General features: G+C 37.0%; 2 protein-coding genes across 2 annotated transcripts in view; one reads left to right on the top strand and one right to left on the bottom strand.

The window, feature by feature from the left end:
* Positions 1-7,065, top strand: part of Smp_165820 (putative dynein heavy chain) — a gene marked incomplete at both ends in the record, with an annotated part of 95,771 nt that extends 88,706 nt beyond the window's left edge. Inside the window, 5 exons of the mRNA XM_018789135.1 lie at positions 1,051-1,359; positions 2,793-2,987; positions 3,563-3,825; positions 4,855-5,224; positions 6,502-7,065. Coding sequence (XP_018654608.1) covers positions 1,051-1,359; positions 2,793-2,987; positions 3,563-3,825; positions 4,855-5,224; positions 6,502-7,065 — 1,701 coding nt within the window. The remainder of the gene's footprint in view (positions 1-1,050; positions 1,360-2,792; positions 2,988-3,562; positions 3,826-4,854; positions 5,225-6,501) is intronic.
* Positions 7,066-10,339: 3,274 nt separating this feature from the next.
* Smp_080980.1 (hypothetical protein) lies at positions 10,340-17,550 on the bottom strand. Its single transcript, XM_018789134.1, has 7 exons — positions 17,526-17,550; positions 15,259-15,337; positions 15,059-15,147; positions 14,967-15,022; positions 14,839-14,932; positions 14,544-14,807; positions 10,340-10,547 (listed from the first exon to the last, which is right to left on the bottom strand). Exons 3-7 carry the CDS (start codon positions 15,078-15,080, stop codon positions 10,426-10,428), a joined length of 558 nt encoding a protein of 185 aa, XP_018654607.1. The 5' UTR covers positions 15,081-15,147; positions 15,259-15,337; positions 17,526-17,550; the 3' UTR covers positions 10,340-10,425.
* Positions 17,551-20,342: the final 2,792 nt, after the last annotated feature.

The raw sequence follows: 20,342 nt of genomic DNA, 5'->3' as shown, positions 1-20,342 counted from the left end.
TATTTTTCCCAGCACTTTTAAACACAGTTTAATGGTGATGCAGGATGTGCTTAGGTTTGTTAGTATTTAATTGTAAATATCTTCTAAGCATTCATCAAGTATGATGGTATCATTATGACAGTAATGTTAAAGTTAGCTGCAGAATTCTCGCTAAGAATTGGAAATCGGCTGATAATGAGGTTAACTTTCATCAGCTAAAGTGGCTAGGACCTAGATTCACCAGGCTTAGCCACTGCATATTCCAATACGAAGTCCTGGTTGCTATAGGAGTAGGTCTGAAGAATGCTAGGGATGATCAAAGGGAGATATCATATGTCTATGAAACCACTGGAATAGATGTACTCATTATCTATCTCACCACAGATTATAGGTTTCAGTTTTATTTCGTACTTTTTATTTCTCGTAACTTATTTTGTTTTTCGAACTATATTTTCTGTATCTTTTATGATGGGCACTAGCATTAATTCAGTTCTTTTGACATTTATCTTGTAGTTTTAATGTGAGCTGTAACTGTCTTCGTCTAGTTATACTTTCTTATTTGACTGGTGATTGACTGATTTATTCCCTAATCATTCATGTTCTGTGCTCTAATCAACTTAATATTTTATTCCCATAGTTAGATTTATCTGTTTTTGATGTTGAGATGTGTTACACCCTGGGTCAATCTGTTCTTTGCCCTTCACTTTCATGTTTTCTACAGATCGAGCCTATATGCGTTGGTTTCCTCCAAAGACGTAACATTAGAAATTGTTTTGAATTCCTTTAAATGGATATTAGAACCACAAATAAATTAGCCCTTTTATATTCCTCTAGATTTTAACCATCCTAGGGAAGTAGGTGGTGAGTTCTACGTATTTTTGTTGATCTGCTGGAGGTTGATTGGCACTTAATGTCAAAGTAATCCCTCTAGGTTAACTCCTTCGACAAATCAACATAGAAATCATTACGTGTCTTACAATTAACTAAAACCATCTCAGACTCAAATATTTATGTTTACATCTCAAACAGTAAATTTTGTTGTCTTTTCATTTAATTTGTTTGTTTTTTCAGGTTGATTGTAAAATAATTTCTATGGGCCAAGGTCAGGAGATTCATGCTAAACGCCTGGTCAGTAATTTATTAACAACAGGAGGATGGATACTACTCCAAAATTGTCATCTATCATTGGCATATGTTGCCGAATTGTTAAGTCAAATAAATGAAATTGAACATATTCATCCAGAATTTCGTTTATGGGTCACAACTGAAGTACACCCTCAATTTCCAATTTCATTCTTGCAAACCTCGATTAAGTTTACAAATGAACCACCTCAAGGTATTAGAGCTGGTATAAAACGAACATATGCAACATTTACGCAAGTAAGTGATAATGTAGAGGTCTAAATAACGTATCCTAAATTTAGAGGCCAGATGAGCATGAAACCTTTACAAAACATCTCCAATTTTAGATTCCAAACCTTAAATCTTAGCCATTTCTAGTTTTAATTCACTAGTCGAACGTACATGATCAGTATTTCCAGAGTTGTTTGAAGGAGATCCTCGAAGGCTGAAATTTTACATGTGCATTTGAACGCTCTTAGATTGTATCTTTATGAAAATAAAATATTTAAGAGTCCGCACACGTCCCAGTTTATACTAAGCTGATCACTAGTAAGAAAGTTGGAGAGTGATCAGAAGTGTTATAAACATGAAAGAGTCAAATTTATCTTTTGAGTTAAAGATTTGGAAACTCATTTCTTGCATCATTATTTTAGGCTATCATGGAGAAAACCATCCCACTAGTTTATAAAGTTAGGACTTGCTCACCTCTTAGGTAAATTGACAAATTAAGGGCAAAAATCAAATCCACTCTTTTGATTATCTAGCTCTTGTGTTAATATTACAAATGTAGACTAACTGCAGTCAAATTATTCAATGACTTTGTTGGAATGTCCAAACACCATGACACTGGTATTTCTATAAAGAACCTAAATTGCATGAATTGTGTGGGCCAGTGACGATTGCTCAGAAGTACTGAAATATCGACACAAAGAGCCAGAGGACGTCTGTAGAACAAACAGAACGGCTGGCCGGTTAGAATAAATCATTTCATACTGAGAAAATCACATAATGATGTGCAAAACTCTTTGCCCAGAAATTAATAGGACTAAAGTTTGTTAGAAGAGTAAACGTTTGTAAGATTCTCATTTGGCAGGTCAGCCGCCATTCAATATAGTCGAGGTCTAACATATTGCCCACCGTGTCATGCATAAATTATTCAGCGTGGTTGAATGACCTTAATAAAATACCCGACCTATACATAAAGATAAAAGGGTTAGACTTTCTCCCTATTATTGTTAAAGCTTTGTGATTTCCCGTTTGTAGCATACAGGATCCCATTTGATCAGTCTCTGTGTTGGTAAATAGGACGGAACGCGCATCTTTAATTTAATTGTTAGTCAGAACTTTTCCAGCTGTGGTACAAACGACACATACTTTTAGCCATAAAAATATAGGCACTGGTACTTCTCACGGTTAAGCTATGAGGTATTTTAGTTGAAGTTTGATTCTACTAGATGTTTACCTGTTTTATTGCTGCATCTTGCGTGCACCAGAATCACTGTGTGCAACAAGTGTTTAGTTTGGAGTGGTGAATCAAGCTGAGTGATTTTACAGACGTATTTGCTGAAATGACTGGGTTAATTTATGCTCGCTGAAAGTTTATCCCCTAATATCTCCAAAATAAAGACCATAATATCTACCTTACTACCAAATTCATCTGCATTTCTACATCATATATCTACGACATTTAGGACTATTTAGACATCAATAATCGACCTCAATGGAAACCAATGATCTATGCAATATCCTTCTTACATACAACAGTACAAGAGAGACGGAAATTCGGTTCCCTAGGTTGGAATATCGCCTATGAATTTAATACATCTGATCTAAATGCAAGTCTACAATTTGTACAGAATCACTTGGACGATATGGATCCAAAACTGGTAAGTGAAATATTGCCTTTTAAAACTTCAGTGTGGATTAGGTCAAAATGAACATTAATAAGCTTTGTAAATATAGATTTCTTCCAGCACATCGAAAATGAATTTTTAAATTGAAAGTTTGTCAGGACAAGGATCGGAGATTTAACTGTTTTCAAAGCGGCTTGCTTACAGCAATTAAACCATTACTAGATTGACTCCATACAATTTCATCCAAACAGTAAACTTTAAGTGTATGTTTCCTTCACTCGCTTGTGTTGGGCTATATCTATCTTTGTGTGACAGTGAATTGTAATGCATCGACTCAAGAAATATCTTACCGTATGCAAGCCCTTACAAACCACCCCGTTTCCTCTTAACAGCCCGGTATTCTGTAACAGTTATCAGTTTCATATTGTTTTTATCAAATGATTGTTCCGATTTTTGCTTATAAAGCAATGTATACTTGCTGAACACAAACTCACTATGATTTGCAACTTAATATTGGCTTACTCTTGATAAGGAATCCTAAAACAAATAATTATCGCTCAGTAGTTTTCTCGTTGTCACTTTAATTTTTTTTCAAATTTATTTGTTAGGGAATTGATTGGAAATGTGTGACATACATGCTTGGAGAAATTCAGTATGGTGGTCGAGTAACTGATGATTTCGATAATCGGCTTTTGAACACCTATTGCAAATTGTGGTTCAATGAAAACTTATTTAATTCAGAATTTGAATTTGCACCAGGTTATAAAATCCCACATGCGCAGAAATTAAGTGAATTTATTAATGCTATTAATGAAATCCCATTGTATGATTCACCTCAAGCATTTGGATTACATGAAAATGTTAATATAACGTAAGACAGTTACCTTTTTTTCCGATTTTTTATCAAAAAATAAAGAGTAGCATACAATTACTCTGTATCTTACTCGTACTTTAATGTAATGTCCATAACTGACTTTCCTGAGGAATAAAACGAAATGGTCTCAATTCTTTCCAGCGCAACTGTTCAACCAATGTAATTGGAAAGTATTTTTTCACATATCGTATGGGTGGATCTAATCCAGCAGTTACTCTCCGTACTATGATAGAACGAAAAAAAACCTACAAGCAACGATCACGGTTATGGATGACAACCAATCAAATCTCGGGCCAACAGAACACGTTGTTAGTCCATTGTGGAGAGATCCTAATAGCTCACTACTCTTTGAAGTACATACTAATGATGTTTTTCAGAAGAACAACGAAGCTTTACAGCCAATTCATTCAGTTTAGAGATCACAGCAACTCCAACTTTCTCAATTCACTTAGAAACTAGATTAAATTTTAGACATGATTTTCTAAAACGTTGGTATGACGTGCCATGTTTTCCTAAAGCAATTTTAAATTGCCATACTTTTGACCACTGATATATACATTATTAAATGATCTCATGTGGAATAGTTCGTCTACCCGTTATACTTCATTATATATCTAATGTATTCGAAATGGTAGACTATTTAATAACAAATCTAACCCTTGTTGTTCTGAAATCTATAGATTGAATTACTATCAAACAACAATAGTCCAGAAATCAAAAATTCAATTTCCGATTAAGGTTTACATGTTATGTAAGAGTTTAGTGACAGAGTTTATTAAAGCCATAAATATATATGTCTATCCAATTTATCCTTTTTTTATTATCTAACTGCGGAGATAAATAAATAAGAAGCTAAATATATCAAAACTTCTCCAGATACATTTTGTACAAGTTTTCATCAGGTTTTAAATTATTAATTCCACTAAGTGTAGTCACTTTTGTTGGGAGCTTTCTTTTCTCGCAGATAATTGTTTTTTCTATATGTAATATCGTATTTCATTGCTGTTGAAATAAAATTCTCTATAGATATCAGAGTAAAAAGGCTAAAGTTATTTTGGATTGTATATTAAATGTCCAACCAAAAGATGCAAACACTGGGGCACTAGAAACACGTGAAGATGTAGTACGTCGTATGGCTATGGACATGCTTGACAAATTACCACCTAATTATATACAATTTGAAGTGAACGAACGTTTGAATCAAATGGGTGCACTACAACCAATGAATATTTTTTTACGTCAAGAATTAAATAGAATACAAAAGTTACTTACAATAATGCGTGAAAATCTTGTCGACTTAACATTGGCTATTGATGGTACGATTGTAATGAGTGAACATCTAAGACAAGCACTGGATTGTATGTATGATGCGAGAATACCCAATCAATGGAAAAAGGTATGGATTTTATAAAGACTCATCTATATTTATGTAATTCATTATACAGTGTTATAACAGATAGGACTTTTTATGATTTTTTTCATTCATCGCTGGGGTAGGTGTGAATAGTGTGGACTAGAGACGATTCTCTATAAAACTAGGAATATTGATGCAGTATCCTAATAAATGGGTATTAGAAGACAGAATAGCTATTTAGAAAAACACTGTTCATTTCATATGACGAGATTACACACATACAGAATAAACGTTGCTGAAAATTATTTGAAATGTAAATGTTTACTGAAATCAGATTTCGTAGATCATTTAGCAACCTACAAAATTAAGGTTTGACTACCACTGGCCCCTCATTTCTCCCCATACCAAAACAATTTATATTTAAGAAACTCTAATTGTCTGATCCATTCGATAATTGATTTAAATTGCAATAAATTACCCCAGCGAGCATACATCCTTTTATTTGAGTGGATAACCAACTACCCAACTTGAGGTACTTAGAGAATAGTAGTTAACAACACTCAAAGTGGTCTGGATAGATCGGAATGGCAGTTAAATGTTAAGAATATATTTTAATGAACAAATATGTGAGTTGTCGGCACTCCTTTTTTTAGTAAGAATGTTGTGTAATGAAAACTGTATTCTTCATTGATGACTGAAACCTATCAACTGATCTATCAAGTTCACGTAACCAGCTTGGATCATGGGATCTCAGTGCACTGAAGTCGGTGTTTGAAGATACTCCTCAGTAAGGCACACTTACAATCTCAACAAAACTTGTACTTGATCTCTTCGAATCCTCAGTAGGCTACGTAAAACAGATAATACCGCTACTTTTTCCACACCTTTGTTTTCTGTAAATAAAAACTTTAAGAATGATGATCAGAGCGTTTTGCTTGTGGCTGTTCTAAATCTGACCAAATGATAAACAATCTCACCACTTTCAGACCAACGAGATCTTTCGATATGAAGAAACAATATTTGCAATAGTTACAATTGTCTCTATGTGGGGTACTCCAGACATTTCATTTTTGTGATAAAACCGGAAACGTGAACTATACTTATCACCAGGATGCAAGTTATCCTATTGATACGAGTGGAAAAGTAGTCAGTAGGCGTACTTGCGTTTATGTTTGACTTGAGATTTTAGCTCTTAACCTGTTATTTAGACAGCTGCACGATATTATTTCTTATTGAGAGGGCAACAGATGGAAGTACTTAAGCTTCAGTATAAAAATCAATTAGTAATATCTATACTTCTCTTTATTTCTTATCCTTAGCTATCATGGGAATCATCTACATTAGGATTTTGGTTTACCGAATTAATTGAAAGGAATCATCAGTTTTATGAATGGTTATACAATGGACGCCCCGTATGCTTTTGGATGACAGGCTTTTTCAATCCACAAGGATTTCTTACGGCAATCAGACAAGAGGTAACACGCAGCCATAAAGGTTGGGCATTAGATACAGTTACATTATGGAATGAAGTAACTAGATTTATGAAAGATGATATTCAACGTCCACCGACTGAAGGTGCATATATTTATGGATTATTTTTAGAGGGTGCTGAATTTGATCAAAAGAATTTGCGTCTATCTGAATCGAAACCAAAAATATTATATCAACCAATGCCGGTTATTCATATACAGGCTGTGGATATATCTAAGGACAAAGAGATATCCAAAGAAATGCTGAAAAACTTATATATATGTCCAGTGTATAAAAAACCATGTAGGACAAATTTAACCTATGTTACTTCACTTTATTTACGTTGTCCGCCTAACAAATCAGCTGATCATTGGGTATTAAGAGGTGTAGCCTTGTTGTGCGATATAAGATGAACTACTATTTTTTTACCCTCTATTTCTATTGCTGTTATATTTGTTGACCCAAAGAATTATGATAGATAAACAAGTAAATAAATGTATACAGCCTCATCTCTTTGTGCATGTGGCAATAAAAAATCCGTCTATATTTCTTTAGAACGAGAAATTAAACTCAATCTTTGTTTTGTATAGAAACAGAACAGAAAATTTCTAACAAATATTTGTGTTTATATTATTTGATAAAAACAAGGTTCCAGAATCGTTTTTCAATGAACAAGTGAGAGTTTGTAAAGATTTGGCATCATTCAAATGACTGGCAAAGGCCAAGTACTAACTTTACATTCAATTAAATTTTAGCTTATTCCTACTAAAAAACTTTGATGAGAACAGAATTTTCGACCATCCAATAGTTTGATTAGACATTAGTTGACAAAAAGAAACTTTTATTTGTTGAAGTTGACACAACTTTCAATTCAATTAAAGATTCATTAGACGTTAATTTCCTTCATGATTAATAAGGTTTTATCATTTACACATTAAATTTCTATGGGGTGATTAAGATAATCCACATATGGTCTTAATATCATATTGATTTTCTAGAGAAACGTCCTTGTGAAATATTGTTTTCCCATTAAATAATAAAATAATTTACGGCTTGAACATAATTGTACTGAAACAAATGATCAGGAAACTACATGTAAAAATTTTTGGTACCATATAGTAAGTAGATTATATGCACTTCTAGTGCTATAGTTTAAGATGTAAGAGGTAGTGGGACTAACCGACCATTCAAATTGAAGTAGATGGAGCTCGCTTCAAACCTAAATGTTTTGGTGGAACGATAGAGGATCTAGTGGTTTTAGGTATATAAAATCGACCTATTTGAGCATAATACACATTTAAAAAAGCAACACAAATAATAAGAATATCCAGTTGAAAACGCGAAGCCACCTATCCATAAGTTACCTCATATATCCGATGTAAAATAAACAAAAATAAGCAGGAGACTTTACATTTTTTCCGAAATATTCGTGTTCTGTTAACTTGGTGTGCAGTATTTAGAAAACGAAAATTATCAAAGAAAAGATGCATACATCATCTGGTCAAGATGGTGAACTTAAACAGTCTAGGAAGTTATAATAAACACAAGTGGATTATCACTATCTCATCTTTTTCTTATAGCTAGCATTGTTGTAGCTGGTTTAGGTACAAAGCTTCTAACTAGGTAAAAGGTTCAAACATCATTTCCTTACTGAACCTCAAACAACCAAGGGGATTATTAGTACTCACACTATATGGTATGATAATCCTAAGAATGCTTCAGTTATAAATAGTATACATTAGAAACACATGTAGATCTTAGCTATAGACATTTATTGCATTTTCAAATATACTGCTCTTTACACTATGTGCCTGCTAAAACGAGTAAAACCTCACTGGTTTAGCATTCAGTCTTAATATCTACCTATATTTGAACTCATTTGAGTCAGTCAGTCAATCAGCTACAACGTAGGACCAAGCACACATATGCATCGGTCCAAGTTGCCACACCTCATTAGCACAAGATGAACACTGAATTCACAGAAGTACTTACTTCAATGGTAGTAATATATAAAAGAAAGATTGTGTATAAGGATATAGTACAAGAAGAAAAGATAAGTTCGTAGAAAGAAAGGTATAAAGCAATTTTAATCTCACTAAGGGAAGACAAAAAATGTATACACCTACGCCATTGCGATCGATTCTGAGCCATGTCACGATAGTCGCGCGGACCCCAACCAAGTAGTCTGCATCTACCAACATGGTTCTGACCAGAAGTTAGTGACTTTATGGACTGATGTCATGTTTTGGTTTGGCCATCCTTAACTTCTTACCGTCCATCTCCAACACTAGTCAGCATTGCGCGTAGTGGCAATCGGTGTTCAGGCATACGTAACACGTGGCCCAACCACTTCAGTTGATGAAGATTCACAACCTCACCAACTGATTTACCCTCATTCCTTAATATCCTGTGTCCAACTTCACTATTACTTAACCGGTGATTCCAGACGATAACTCAAATACTTGAACCAGTTTGTAAGTAGTATCTGAAAGACATTTGAAGGAATTGACTTTGTGTATCATCAAACGTTAGTAAAAAAAAGATAAGTGATAAGTCGTGGTAATCGGTTGTTGCATATGCCCAATACATGACCCAACCATCTCAGTCGGTGAAGATTCTTAACCTCATCAACTGATTTACCATCATTCCTTAATACCCTGTGTCTAACCTCACTATTGCTTACCCAGTGATCCCAGCAGATGCGAGCAATATTTCTATGATATCTGTGGTCAAATACTAGTAACTTACAAGTATCTTCTACTCTCAGTGGCCACGTTTCGCAACTGTAAAGTAGAACAGAACGAACTGTTGCACAATATACTTGTCATTTAATTGATAAACGGATATCTCACCTTCGCCATAGGTAATGTAAGTTGGCAGAAGCCAAACGAGCTTTTGAATCCGTGCTAAGATTTCGTCAGACACCAACCCATTAGGGCTGATCACACTTCAAAAATAAGTGAAGTAGTCGATGCGCTCGACTACTTCACTCTCTATCCTTAGTTCAGATGTGGACGCAGGCCAGTCCTAAAGCAATTTGCATTCAGAGCGGGAGAAACCCATCCCAAACACCTTGGCATTGTTGTTCAGCGCTATCAAAAGACTCTACATTTTATCAGCGTCTTCACCAAACAGGACTATGTCATCTGTGTATTCTAAGACGATAAGTGGACCTCCTGGAAGGAGATCGATTCCCGAGAATTCAGACGACGGGAACTTTATTTCCAACAGTAGGTCTATGATTTATTTATTTAAACACATACATATTGGGGTCTATGATAAAGTTAAACAAAATGGAAATAGTAGACAGTCTTGTTGGACACCACTTGAGGTTGCAAAATCAGATGGCAGTTCGCCATAAGCTCTGACTCGACTGACAGTGTTCGAGTAAAGAGCCTTCACAAGGTGTATGTACTTCCGGGGCACACCTTTCAGTGAAAGACACTGCCACAGAACCACTCATTTAAAGCAACGTGTAAATCCTATATCACACTCGAGAAACACATTTAAGAACTCAAGTTAATTATTCCATTTGAGTATTTACACTGTCCCGAACTATTTTTACACGATTTCCCGAGGCAAATAATTTAAGTGTATAATCTGAGAAATTAGAATTTCTTAAATTTCGCAAACTTGTGGGGTCAAAACAATATTATATTTCTTATAAATGTCATAATTAAGAAGGATAACAATTCAAGGTATATTTAAAAAGTAATTTTTTCGGATACTAGATAAAATGTCAATGTACATAATTAAAATTACAATATTGTCGTTTATCCACCAAGCATATGTTTTATTCTAGACCAGCTTGTAACAGTAACAGCGATCGTACCAACAGCAAATCCAGCTAACCCACCAAAGCCGCAACGTTTCCAGCCACCTGGTTTAAACATTCCTAGTAATTTAAAAGGAATTAATTTAAATGAAGTGCTGAAAACGATCACATGTTTTAAAATGTTTTAAATTATTCATCACAATCTACAATTTTACCTTTCTAGTAATGAGAAAAGATGAAAAGGGAAGATGTAGAATAAATATTCAAACAGCTTGATCTGACACACTAAAAATTATTAAGAAGATAGATATGAAAGCTTGGAAAGTGACAATGCTTTTCTGTCAAACTGTAAAACCGAGTCCAAATTCCTACGGATATTTTTCTTTTAGCATAAGGTTAATATTTGCTATAACTGTGAAGAATAAAGTAGCACTAAGGTACTGATTTAGTGTTTAAGGTATTCAACTTGATCACAGATCCGAAAGTCATTCCGCTTATTTCAGTTTAGAAAGCAAGGAAGTATAAGTGATAGACTAGGTCAAACAAACATGATTTCAATGGCAAATGACAAGTGGAAGAATTGACGGGTTCATGCTACTTGTCAAGATTCGGTTTAATTACCCGATGGTCAAGTAGATGTAATTGATCGAAAATCTGACTTAACAAACCGAGAGACACACATACACTAATGACTGAGTTTGTATTTATATTGATTTGGGTTAGCTAATAAAAGCTTCCTACTGACTCTTGGTTTTCACGCTCAAGTAGATGATTGGGCTTGTAAATAGGACAAATGACATTACATTTGGGTGATAAAAGAATGTAAAAGTTGCTGATGGGGTCTCCAAATTTAGACGATTAATTGGTTAGAAATTCCGGTCTGGTTTAGTTTGAAATACCTCAAAATATGTTAGGTTTGTTTATTCTATCTTCTTCAGAATTGTAAGCGTTACATGACTTTTTGGTATCTTTCCTTCTAGACTTGTTTCTTATTTTAGTGTTAATTTTGGACCATTTTCTTCGTAATGTTCTGATACGTACCAAATGAAACTAATGTATTACGTGGACGTTTTCGAATTGTTGTGATTACACGATAGGCTTACATAATACGAGCTCTGAGGCAAGCCTGTAAATTAGTAAACTGCTGGGTCCTAAACGTTGAAAACTGTTACACATTATTTTAAGAGCGAGAACAACTCAATCACAAAATGGTTGGTGTTGAAACTATTAGTTAAATACATTTCACCGATATCGTAGGACAGATAACGGGGACCGTTTGTTGCAATTGTGCACAGACTACAACCTGTTTCTGGCTAGCACTAACTTCCGGAACAGTCATCGCCGGTGTGCCACCTGGCGTCCTCCCTCCGCATCCCAAGATTGGACTCAGATTGATCACATCACGATCAGCTACCACTGGCGTGGTTGTGTACAAGACTGCCGCTCCTTTTGGAGTACCTATCTGGACTCTGATCATGCCCTGGTCTGCGCCAATCTTACCTTACTTTTCAGTGACCGAAGGATTGACCGCCATCAACGGATTGATGTTAGTAAACTGGCTGCAACTTCTGTCGCAAGTAAGTATCGACCCGAGCTAGATTCTAGGCTAGCTATCATTCCACCGAAAAGTATAGATGAGCATTGGCTGCATCTTCATGACGCCATGAAAATGGCGAGTAAAGCCGCTTGCAGCTTCGCGAAACGTCCCGCTTATAAGCACTGGGTTTCTTCTGGCTCCTTACAACTGATCGAAGCCCGTCGTTCTACTCCGGGTGACCGTGAGTCTGACCACAAACGAAGGCTGTTACGCAACGAAATTGGGCAAAGCTTGCGTACGGACCGAGAAGCCTGGTGGTTGGAGCGCGCTAATGAGCTGGAAGCAGCAGCTGCATCTGGTAACTGCCGGAAGCTCTTCCAACTCATTCGAGCCACTGGCAGCAAGAAGTCTGGTGTGAGTGAAACAATCTACGAGGATGACGGGATGCCAATCACTAACATCTCTCGACGTCTTGGACGATGGGCAGAATTCTTTGAAGGCCAGTTCAACTGGCCTGCTGCTCCGGCAACATCCATCAGATTGTTCTGTCCTCTATGGTCGGTGATGAGTGCTCCACCAAATGAGGCAGAAGTCCGCAAGGAACTCCAACTCCTGAAGCGCCACAAATCACCGGGCCCAGATGACTTACCTCCGGCTCTTTTTAAAGATGGTGACTTTCTGGCTAAGGAATTGACTATGTTGTTTACAAAGGTTTGGGAGTCAGAAAGTGTTCCAACATCATGGAATGAGTTGGTAGTCGTCCCTATCTTTAAAAAGGGTTCACGTTGTTCCTGTAACAAGTATCGGGGGATAAGTCTACTTCCGATTGCGTCCAAACTATTGGCTTCTGTCATTCTTCGTAGGTTGTTTAAAACCCGAGAATGATTGACTCGCGAGGAGCAGGCTGGTTTTCGTTCTGGTCGAGGATGCATTGATCACATTTTCACCCTCCGCCAAATGTATGCGGATGATATTGTCTTACTGTGCGATAATGCTCAAGGCATACAGTCCGCACTTAATCAGTTGGCAATCAGTGTCCGTAGGTACGGCATGTGCTTTGCACCCTCCAAGTGCAAAGTACTCCTACAAGACTGGCAAGATTCTAATCCTGTACTCACCGTAGATGGTGAGCAGATTGAAGTAGTTGAGAAGTTCGTGTATCTAGGTAGCTACATAAGTGCTGGTGGTGGCGTGAGTGATGAGATCGATGCACGTATAATGAAAGCTAGAGAGGCTTATGCCAATCTGGGTCATCTTTGGCGCCTTCGTGATGCTAGTCTGGCTGTAAAAGGTCGGATCTACAACGCGTCAATGAGAGCAGTTTCGCTCTATGCTTATGAAACCTGGCCTCTCCGAGTTGAGGATGTTAGACGACTCTCTGTGTTCGATCATCGTTGTCTCCGAAGGATTGCTGACATACAGTGGCAACACCATGTTAGTAATGCAGAGGTTCGGCATCGTGTGTTCAGGCACAGAGACGATAATTCAATTGGTGTCACCATCTTGAAACACTGACTTCGGTGGCTTGGACATGTTTTACGAATGTCGTCCCAGAGACTTCCACGTCGTGCATTATTTGCCGACTCTGGGACTGGTTGGAAAAAGCGGAGAGGAGGTCAGTGTATGACATGGTGTCGTGGCATGAAAGAAAGCTGCAAAGGGCTAGCTTCTGTTGGTCCTTCACGACTTCCTGGCTGGGGTCCGAGAGATGGTGCAACACAGTGGCTAGAGACGTTATCAGATATGGCTCAGAATAGAAGCCAGTGGCGAGCCTGCTGTAACCTTCTTTTACTTTCTTCATAAAGAGTGGTTTTAACCTTCTTCAATGAAAGAGTTTTCCGGTTGTACATTTCAGTCCCCCTTATCTTTTCATCCTTTCTCTTCCTATTTTCATTATTTTGTGTGGCGCATATGTATCTGGTACCCTTTTGTACCAATATGTATGTGCTTAAATAAATAAATTTCACCGATAACATGTTTTGTCTGAAACCTATGAACTTTCAAATCTGATCTCAGGACCCTGATGTGGTTTTAACGAATCTTGGCAGCTTATAGTTTGAAGTAAAATTTAGTTCCTGAACTTTCGTTTAAAGAAACGCATTTTCAATTTCTTCCTAAATGTTTGCAAATAAACGGAATGTCGTTGATGTATTCAACTGAAGAGAACAACAGTAGTTGAACAACGCAATTTCTTGATTATGCACTAAACAAACAAGGTATTGTCATATACACATTTACTATCATGTTTGTTAGTATGTTTCAAAACAAAAGAACCTGGATAAAATGGGTCATTTTTTTCAATTTTATGCCAGCTGGTTAGAACGCCATAATCGGGGATTTAATGACAGGTTACAATCTATCAGCTGAATTCGCTGGTGACTTCTAGACTTAGCGTTACAACCATGATGAATGGTGCTCCAGGTTTAATGTCATGTTATTTTCGAAGAAACAACACGGGTTATAATGTTATCACAGACGTCGCTGTGGTGTGATGAAAATGACCAAATAAAGCAAGTGACGTATAAAAAACACCTATCAACAATAGATTGGTGCAGAAAAAAAATTATTAAGTCGCTTACCTGGAGAGGTATACACTAAGCCGGTAGTCGTAGCTGCTGCCATTGTATTTATCTCATCTTCTGCATTACCACGTAATTTGTAGATCAAGAAATCTGCCACAGCGTATATAAACCCTATAGAACCTGCAGTCTGAGCAAGTGTTGCTCCGGATTTCGTCAGATGATTCAGCATTTGAGTTCGTCTAATAGCAAGTGTCGGAAGATTTTTTATTTCCGAATCTTTAAAACCGCTGTATAATCCCTTGATCCCCCCAACAGATGCACCTAAACACTTATTCGACTGTAATATAGTTACCCCCAATAACCATAGCTCCGATTTCGGAAAACGATCGCTCAAAGCGACCTCGACGTTTCTCCCCTTCAGGAAAGATGAACTGCTCTTCGGGATTCTGAGAATGAACTTAACAAATTAATGTTGCTTACCGAGACCAAAATAGATGGGTCAAAATTCAAAAATGGCGAGACGAAAATATTGCGATCTAATTAAACGTTAACTCTGAAATGGACAAAACTACCGTCAGAATTAGAGCTAGTCATTCTGATGGGTATTTTTCTAGCGACTACGAGAATGCGGTTTTATGTCCACTCAAGAATAAAAAAATACCTGAATGGAAACAAAATTATTACTAAGAAAGATTGTAAATCGTTTTATATGGTGAAAAATTTTCCAAAGCATAGGTTACAAGCAAAATGTATTCTTCAAAATTACACTTACAGAACAAGCACATAATACGAAATGTTAAAATTGTTCACCACCTTCAGTACCTATTACTCTCCTTTAGGAGGGACTAGATCTAAACGAAAAAAGGGATGTGGGTTATAAATAACTTAAATAAACCACTTCAGCTGACAGATGAATTCTTTTTAATCCCCATAAGTCGATTAGGATGATATGAGGCAGAATCAGTTCAGATTTATTCATGTGTACATAATCATTCTTAGCTTAACTTCCACCCAAGTAATTGAAAATCCTTTTATATATACAGCTACGTTATTATAATCTGCTTTCTTGAAGAGTTTAAAAAATATTTATCGACATAAAACTTAGTACAAGAGCACAGCTTCATGATGCCAATAAGTACAAAACCGAGATCCAGCAAGAATGGAAATACACTGAAGTCAGTCGCAACGTAGAACCTGGTACATATTTATATCAGTTGGAGTTGCCACACCCCGTTTGCACAGAGAAATGAAAGTGACGGGTCGGAATCCCTGAATAATAGAGGTGATTGCATCATTGATGACAGTAGAAAAGATTAGGCATTTATTATAAGCTTCAAGAAAATATAAACTAGTGAAATAAAGACAAAGAAGCAGTGAGGAATTAAGAAGCCTTAAAATCTGGGGAAAAACAAAAAATGGGTACACCCGAGCCATTACAAACGAGTTTGAGCCTTGCCATTCGGTCTCTAACCATCGGTTACGATAATCAGGTGGACCTAACCAGGTGATCTACACCTGTTACCATAATTCAGTCCAATTGTCAATGACTTCATAGACTTATGTCATGTTTTGGTTTAGCCACCCTTAACTTTTCTCCACCCTACTCCTACACCAAAAACATCTTCCGAGGTAGGCAGCTGTTGGTAGTACGCAACATTTACCACCAACAATCGACTTTCAATCTCTACCTAATGCCTTATGGTTAACCTCGGCACTGTTAACTCGTTGGTCTAAAAATGCATGGGCGATGCTTTGAAGACACCTATAATCGAAAACCAGTCACCTGCGAACATCCCCCATTCTTACTGGTCATGTTTCATACTCGTAAAGTAGAACGGAGCAAACTGTCGCGCAGTAAACTCGTCCTTTGGTTGGAAGACGGATATTTTGCCCACGCCGTGACACAAGTTGCCAACCGAGCCTTCTGAATTTGTGCCGAGATTCCGACAGACATCAGGACTGACGAGGCTCTTAAATGAAAGGGGTCGACACGCCAAGCTTTATTCTAGGCGCGGATGAAGGCCAGCCCTGAAACAACAATTAGCATTTGGAGGGTGAGAATTCCATCCCGAACATGCTTGTATTGCCTAAGGTAGTCAGTAGACTGTATTTTATCAGTGTCTTCACAAAACAGAAACTAATGACAACGTAGAACAAGAAGCGAAGGTAATTGACGTAATGAGAAGTCCACACGCATACCTGGGCGCACTGTATTACCGAGAGTACAAGTTAGTGCAAGCAATAAGTCTCATCATAAAATAGTAGTGTGAACCCTACCAGCTTCCAATCAAGAAAATACAACTATAAAAGAGAAACCTTGTAGTTAATCAGTTAATCTTACTTAGTACACATCAATACAGTACAGAAAAACATCAGAAGTATGAATGTAGTTCAGATTAAGTTATATACAAAGTGTCATAGAGGACCTATGACTAAGAATAAACAAGTCTGGACTATTATGAGTGATCTCGAGTTACACCAAAATAAAGCTGCTGCCTCATTAATTCTATTTTATAGAGATAGCATCTTTACACCTTTACACACGTCTCTGACCTTCATTCGGTGGTTCTATTAACAAATATCGTCCTTCGATCCGGTTAATTACATATTACGAGACAGGCACCTAGCCTGTCTGAAAAAAAGGGACTTCGTAAGCTTGGTGAGCAGACTGTTGTTGCATAAGTTTCATCACCTTACTAAAGAACATGAAATATTTTGTGGATACATATGTAATCGAAGGTTTTCAGAACTGACGGAAACTTGGTAAACAAAAAAATAAAATAAAAGGGAAACTCATCAACTCAAAAACAAACATCAAGAAAGGAGCTATATGCACTAAACTAAATGTCATTTAGGCATAGCAAGACTTTACCAAATAAGTCTTCAGTAGTAAAGATAGGTCTGTGGACCTATATTAATTCTGACAAAATAAACTTAACAGAATTGCTTTAGCCTGATTCACTAACTAGCAACCACATTCTAGTTTTCATAAGGGTGGATAATGCACAACAAAGTTATGAAAACAAGATACACAACGACCTCACGTTGGGACAAAGTTAAAAGTAACTCATTTGGACGGACAATGTCCAATAAGTACATGTCACGTTACTATGGAGCAATCGAATTTTCTCTCTCCTGTATTATTGTGTGAGTTTTTTCGATCTTAAATGATACTTCCTGTTGTGTTCGTTGTTGTTTGATCGATAAAGTCCCGATAAATCTAGTGATAAAAGCGAACGGAGTGACAGAACTTCTAATGACAATTGTTCTGACACTAGGATGTCACTAATTCCCTCAATGCCTGTTAAAACGTAATGAAAAGTAAGATAAAGATTTCACTTTGCTAAAGATTGTATTTTATTGGTCTGACCTCATGATACCAAGGAACGGTCACTGTAGAATTTGAGGTCAGTGAAGTACCACTGGCCACTCACAAAATCATTCAGGAGACAGGTTACTGAGTGTCGAACAGTATAACGATCCTCGTCAACATCGCGGAGGAATCGACGTACGTCAATCAACTGCAGACCATGGACCGCTGCATAAGGCAGTGGTTCGGCCCCATACTTGACTGATATACGCCATTCTCCTACGTTGGTGATCTATAGATGGAAATGTGATGCAAAATCCACGGAGAGTCTGTCGTGGTACGATACGGAGAGATTGAAAACAGACTCCAACCGGTGTTGTACATAGCAGATAGTTTAGTATAACGAAAATAATAACCACCGAGATATTTCCTAAAGCTATTACAGAGGAACTAGAAATGTAGCTGAATGTACATACTGGGAACCGAACAAACAACTCTCGAAGCTGGATTGCATTTTTATAAGCAAAGTCGTGAATCACTTGTGGTATTTGTACTAACTGGTGAGTTATTTGTACTTCATTGTGCGTTTATGACTTCAAAATATAATAAGTTTGAAGAGGTAAACAAATTCCCAAAATTAATATTTCTAAGTCTCCGGCACTGATGCTGACCTCATTAGTTTTACTGGACACACCCTAGCTGAAGGTATTCCGTCACGCATCCTGACTAGATCATGAGTGAGTACACAGTATTATAAATTCCTTGCAACCCCTAGCCAGTTTACAACAAACGCTTCTATACATATCGACAGCTTTCTAAATACGTCTTCGAACCTCTTTATTTCTGACTTCTGATTTGACTGGATTAGTATACGTTGATTATAAAGGTGTTACATGTAAGAGCGTTGTCAAATTTCAAATACCTGTTACACCTTTAGTGGTGAGCTCGACGTGACCTGATGAGGATTTATGCCCGAGCACATTTACCTATGGTGTGTCCAGTAAAACTAATGAGGTCAGCATCAGTGTCGGAGACTTACAGAAATATTTATGTTGAGGAATTCCTTTACCACTACGGACAAGAAATCCTGGATACTTTCACGTATTATTGTGCCTAATGTTACTTAACGCCAGATGACAAGCCGTCGTCCTGAACGTTTATCAAAAAGGCCACGTTGCTTTTATTATCTGGACGTTAGTCGCATTGGTTATTACCGTTTTCACTAGTGTTTACCGCCCGATTCTCATTTACTGTTATCCTACACGCTGATCTGTAGAAAACTGGTCAATTTCGGTATCAGTACACTTATTAGCTACTGAAATAATAGGATTTATCCCAAAATTGTGGATTCGCCATGATGTGACTGCCCAATCTATAAAATCTTATTTGGAAGTCACACCATTGTCTATACTGACTCGTGCGGTGGTTACAATCAGAAATATGATATTTAGCCTTTCCGAAGACGACGTTTGGGATGGGGACAGAGTAATTTACTTTATATGAAAAGTGTAACGACCGGAATTCCAGATGTGGTTTGAGTACGGGACTAATGGACCAAAGTCTATTTGATTGGGCCAAATTACATCCCCTCATATAACGTACAAAGTGTTATTGAGGAACTCATATTATGTCAAAACAAAGAATCTATGCTCCATATGAAAGGTTGTAGTTTAAGAAAGAAAGCACATTATATCAAAAAATATAAAATACCTCAAATGCGATAACCTGTGATATACGGTCGGAGGTTTATTCAGAACAAAGAAACGTGCCAAACAGCCACAGAAATAGTTGGTAAATAGAGGTTCGCCACCTGGATATCAATAAAAATATTCCCAACAATATCGGACCAGGTATCTATCTGCAAGGACTTTAGTAGACTTTTCAACAAGCCAGTCAAAGGTCAACAATCACACACTTATTCACGCCGTAACCTGGAGTTTAGTCAAACATGACCCTATCGTCATTGGCCTTGCAACATGTAACAGTAAAATTAAGTAATAAAAGGCAAGTCTTTAACCAAAATCATATGATAAAAGTCCAGTAAAGGAAGACTGAAGAACGAAAAGTGTGGTTAAAATGAACCTGAATAGAAGTTATAGTACATGACAGAGAAAAGGAACAAATGAATAACAGCACTGTCCAATAAAATGCTTTGGAGGGACTTCTGTGTGTTCTTTGCGTTACAAAAGGGAATAATTTGCACAGTGACTGCACCTGAATGGTCCAATCATTCTATTACGATCCTGTGTAGCCGTGTTCAACATTTTCGACCTTCTCTAAGTGTTACATGTCAACTGTAAATCTTAGTTATCGCACATTTGGCTTCAAGAACAAACCCATGACTCATTTTTCTCACCACATGCATGTTGTGGTAGTTCCAGTTGCGGTTTGTTTATATGCAGTACGGGTTTGAAAAACATCTTAACGGCCACCAGAATTAAATGCAAGTCCTATTTCAGTCTTCATATACGTCCAACACAACCGTCAGCATATGTAACAACCATGTTGTTTTTCCATTACATCACAATGTACATCCGAACTAGTGT

The sequence above is a fragment of the Schistosoma mansoni genome, chromosome W, assembly GCF_000237925.1.
Source record: "Schistosoma mansoni strain Puerto Rico chromosome W, complete genome".
NCBI classification, from domain to species: Eukaryota; Metazoa; Platyhelminthes; class Trematoda; order Strigeidida; family Schistosomatidae; genus Schistosoma; species Schistosoma mansoni.
The sequence above is the reverse complement of the archived record's forward strand: the minus strand, read 5'-3'. Positions and strand labels throughout refer to the sequence as shown.

Excerpts from the sequence above, each read along its gene's own strand:
- Smp_080980.1 (XM_018789134.1), bottom strand. The coding sequence starts at position 15,080 with ATGACTAGCTCTAATTCTGACG. Across the intron at positions 15,023-15,058 it reads GACTAGCTCTAATTCTGACG|ATCGCAATATTTTCGTCTCG; the intron begins GTAGTTTTGTCC and ends ACGTTTAATTAG. Across the intron at positions 10,548-14,543 it reads CTTAGTGTATACCTCTCCAG|GAATGTTTAAACCAGGTGGC; the intron begins GTAAGCGACTTA and ends TTAAATTACTAG.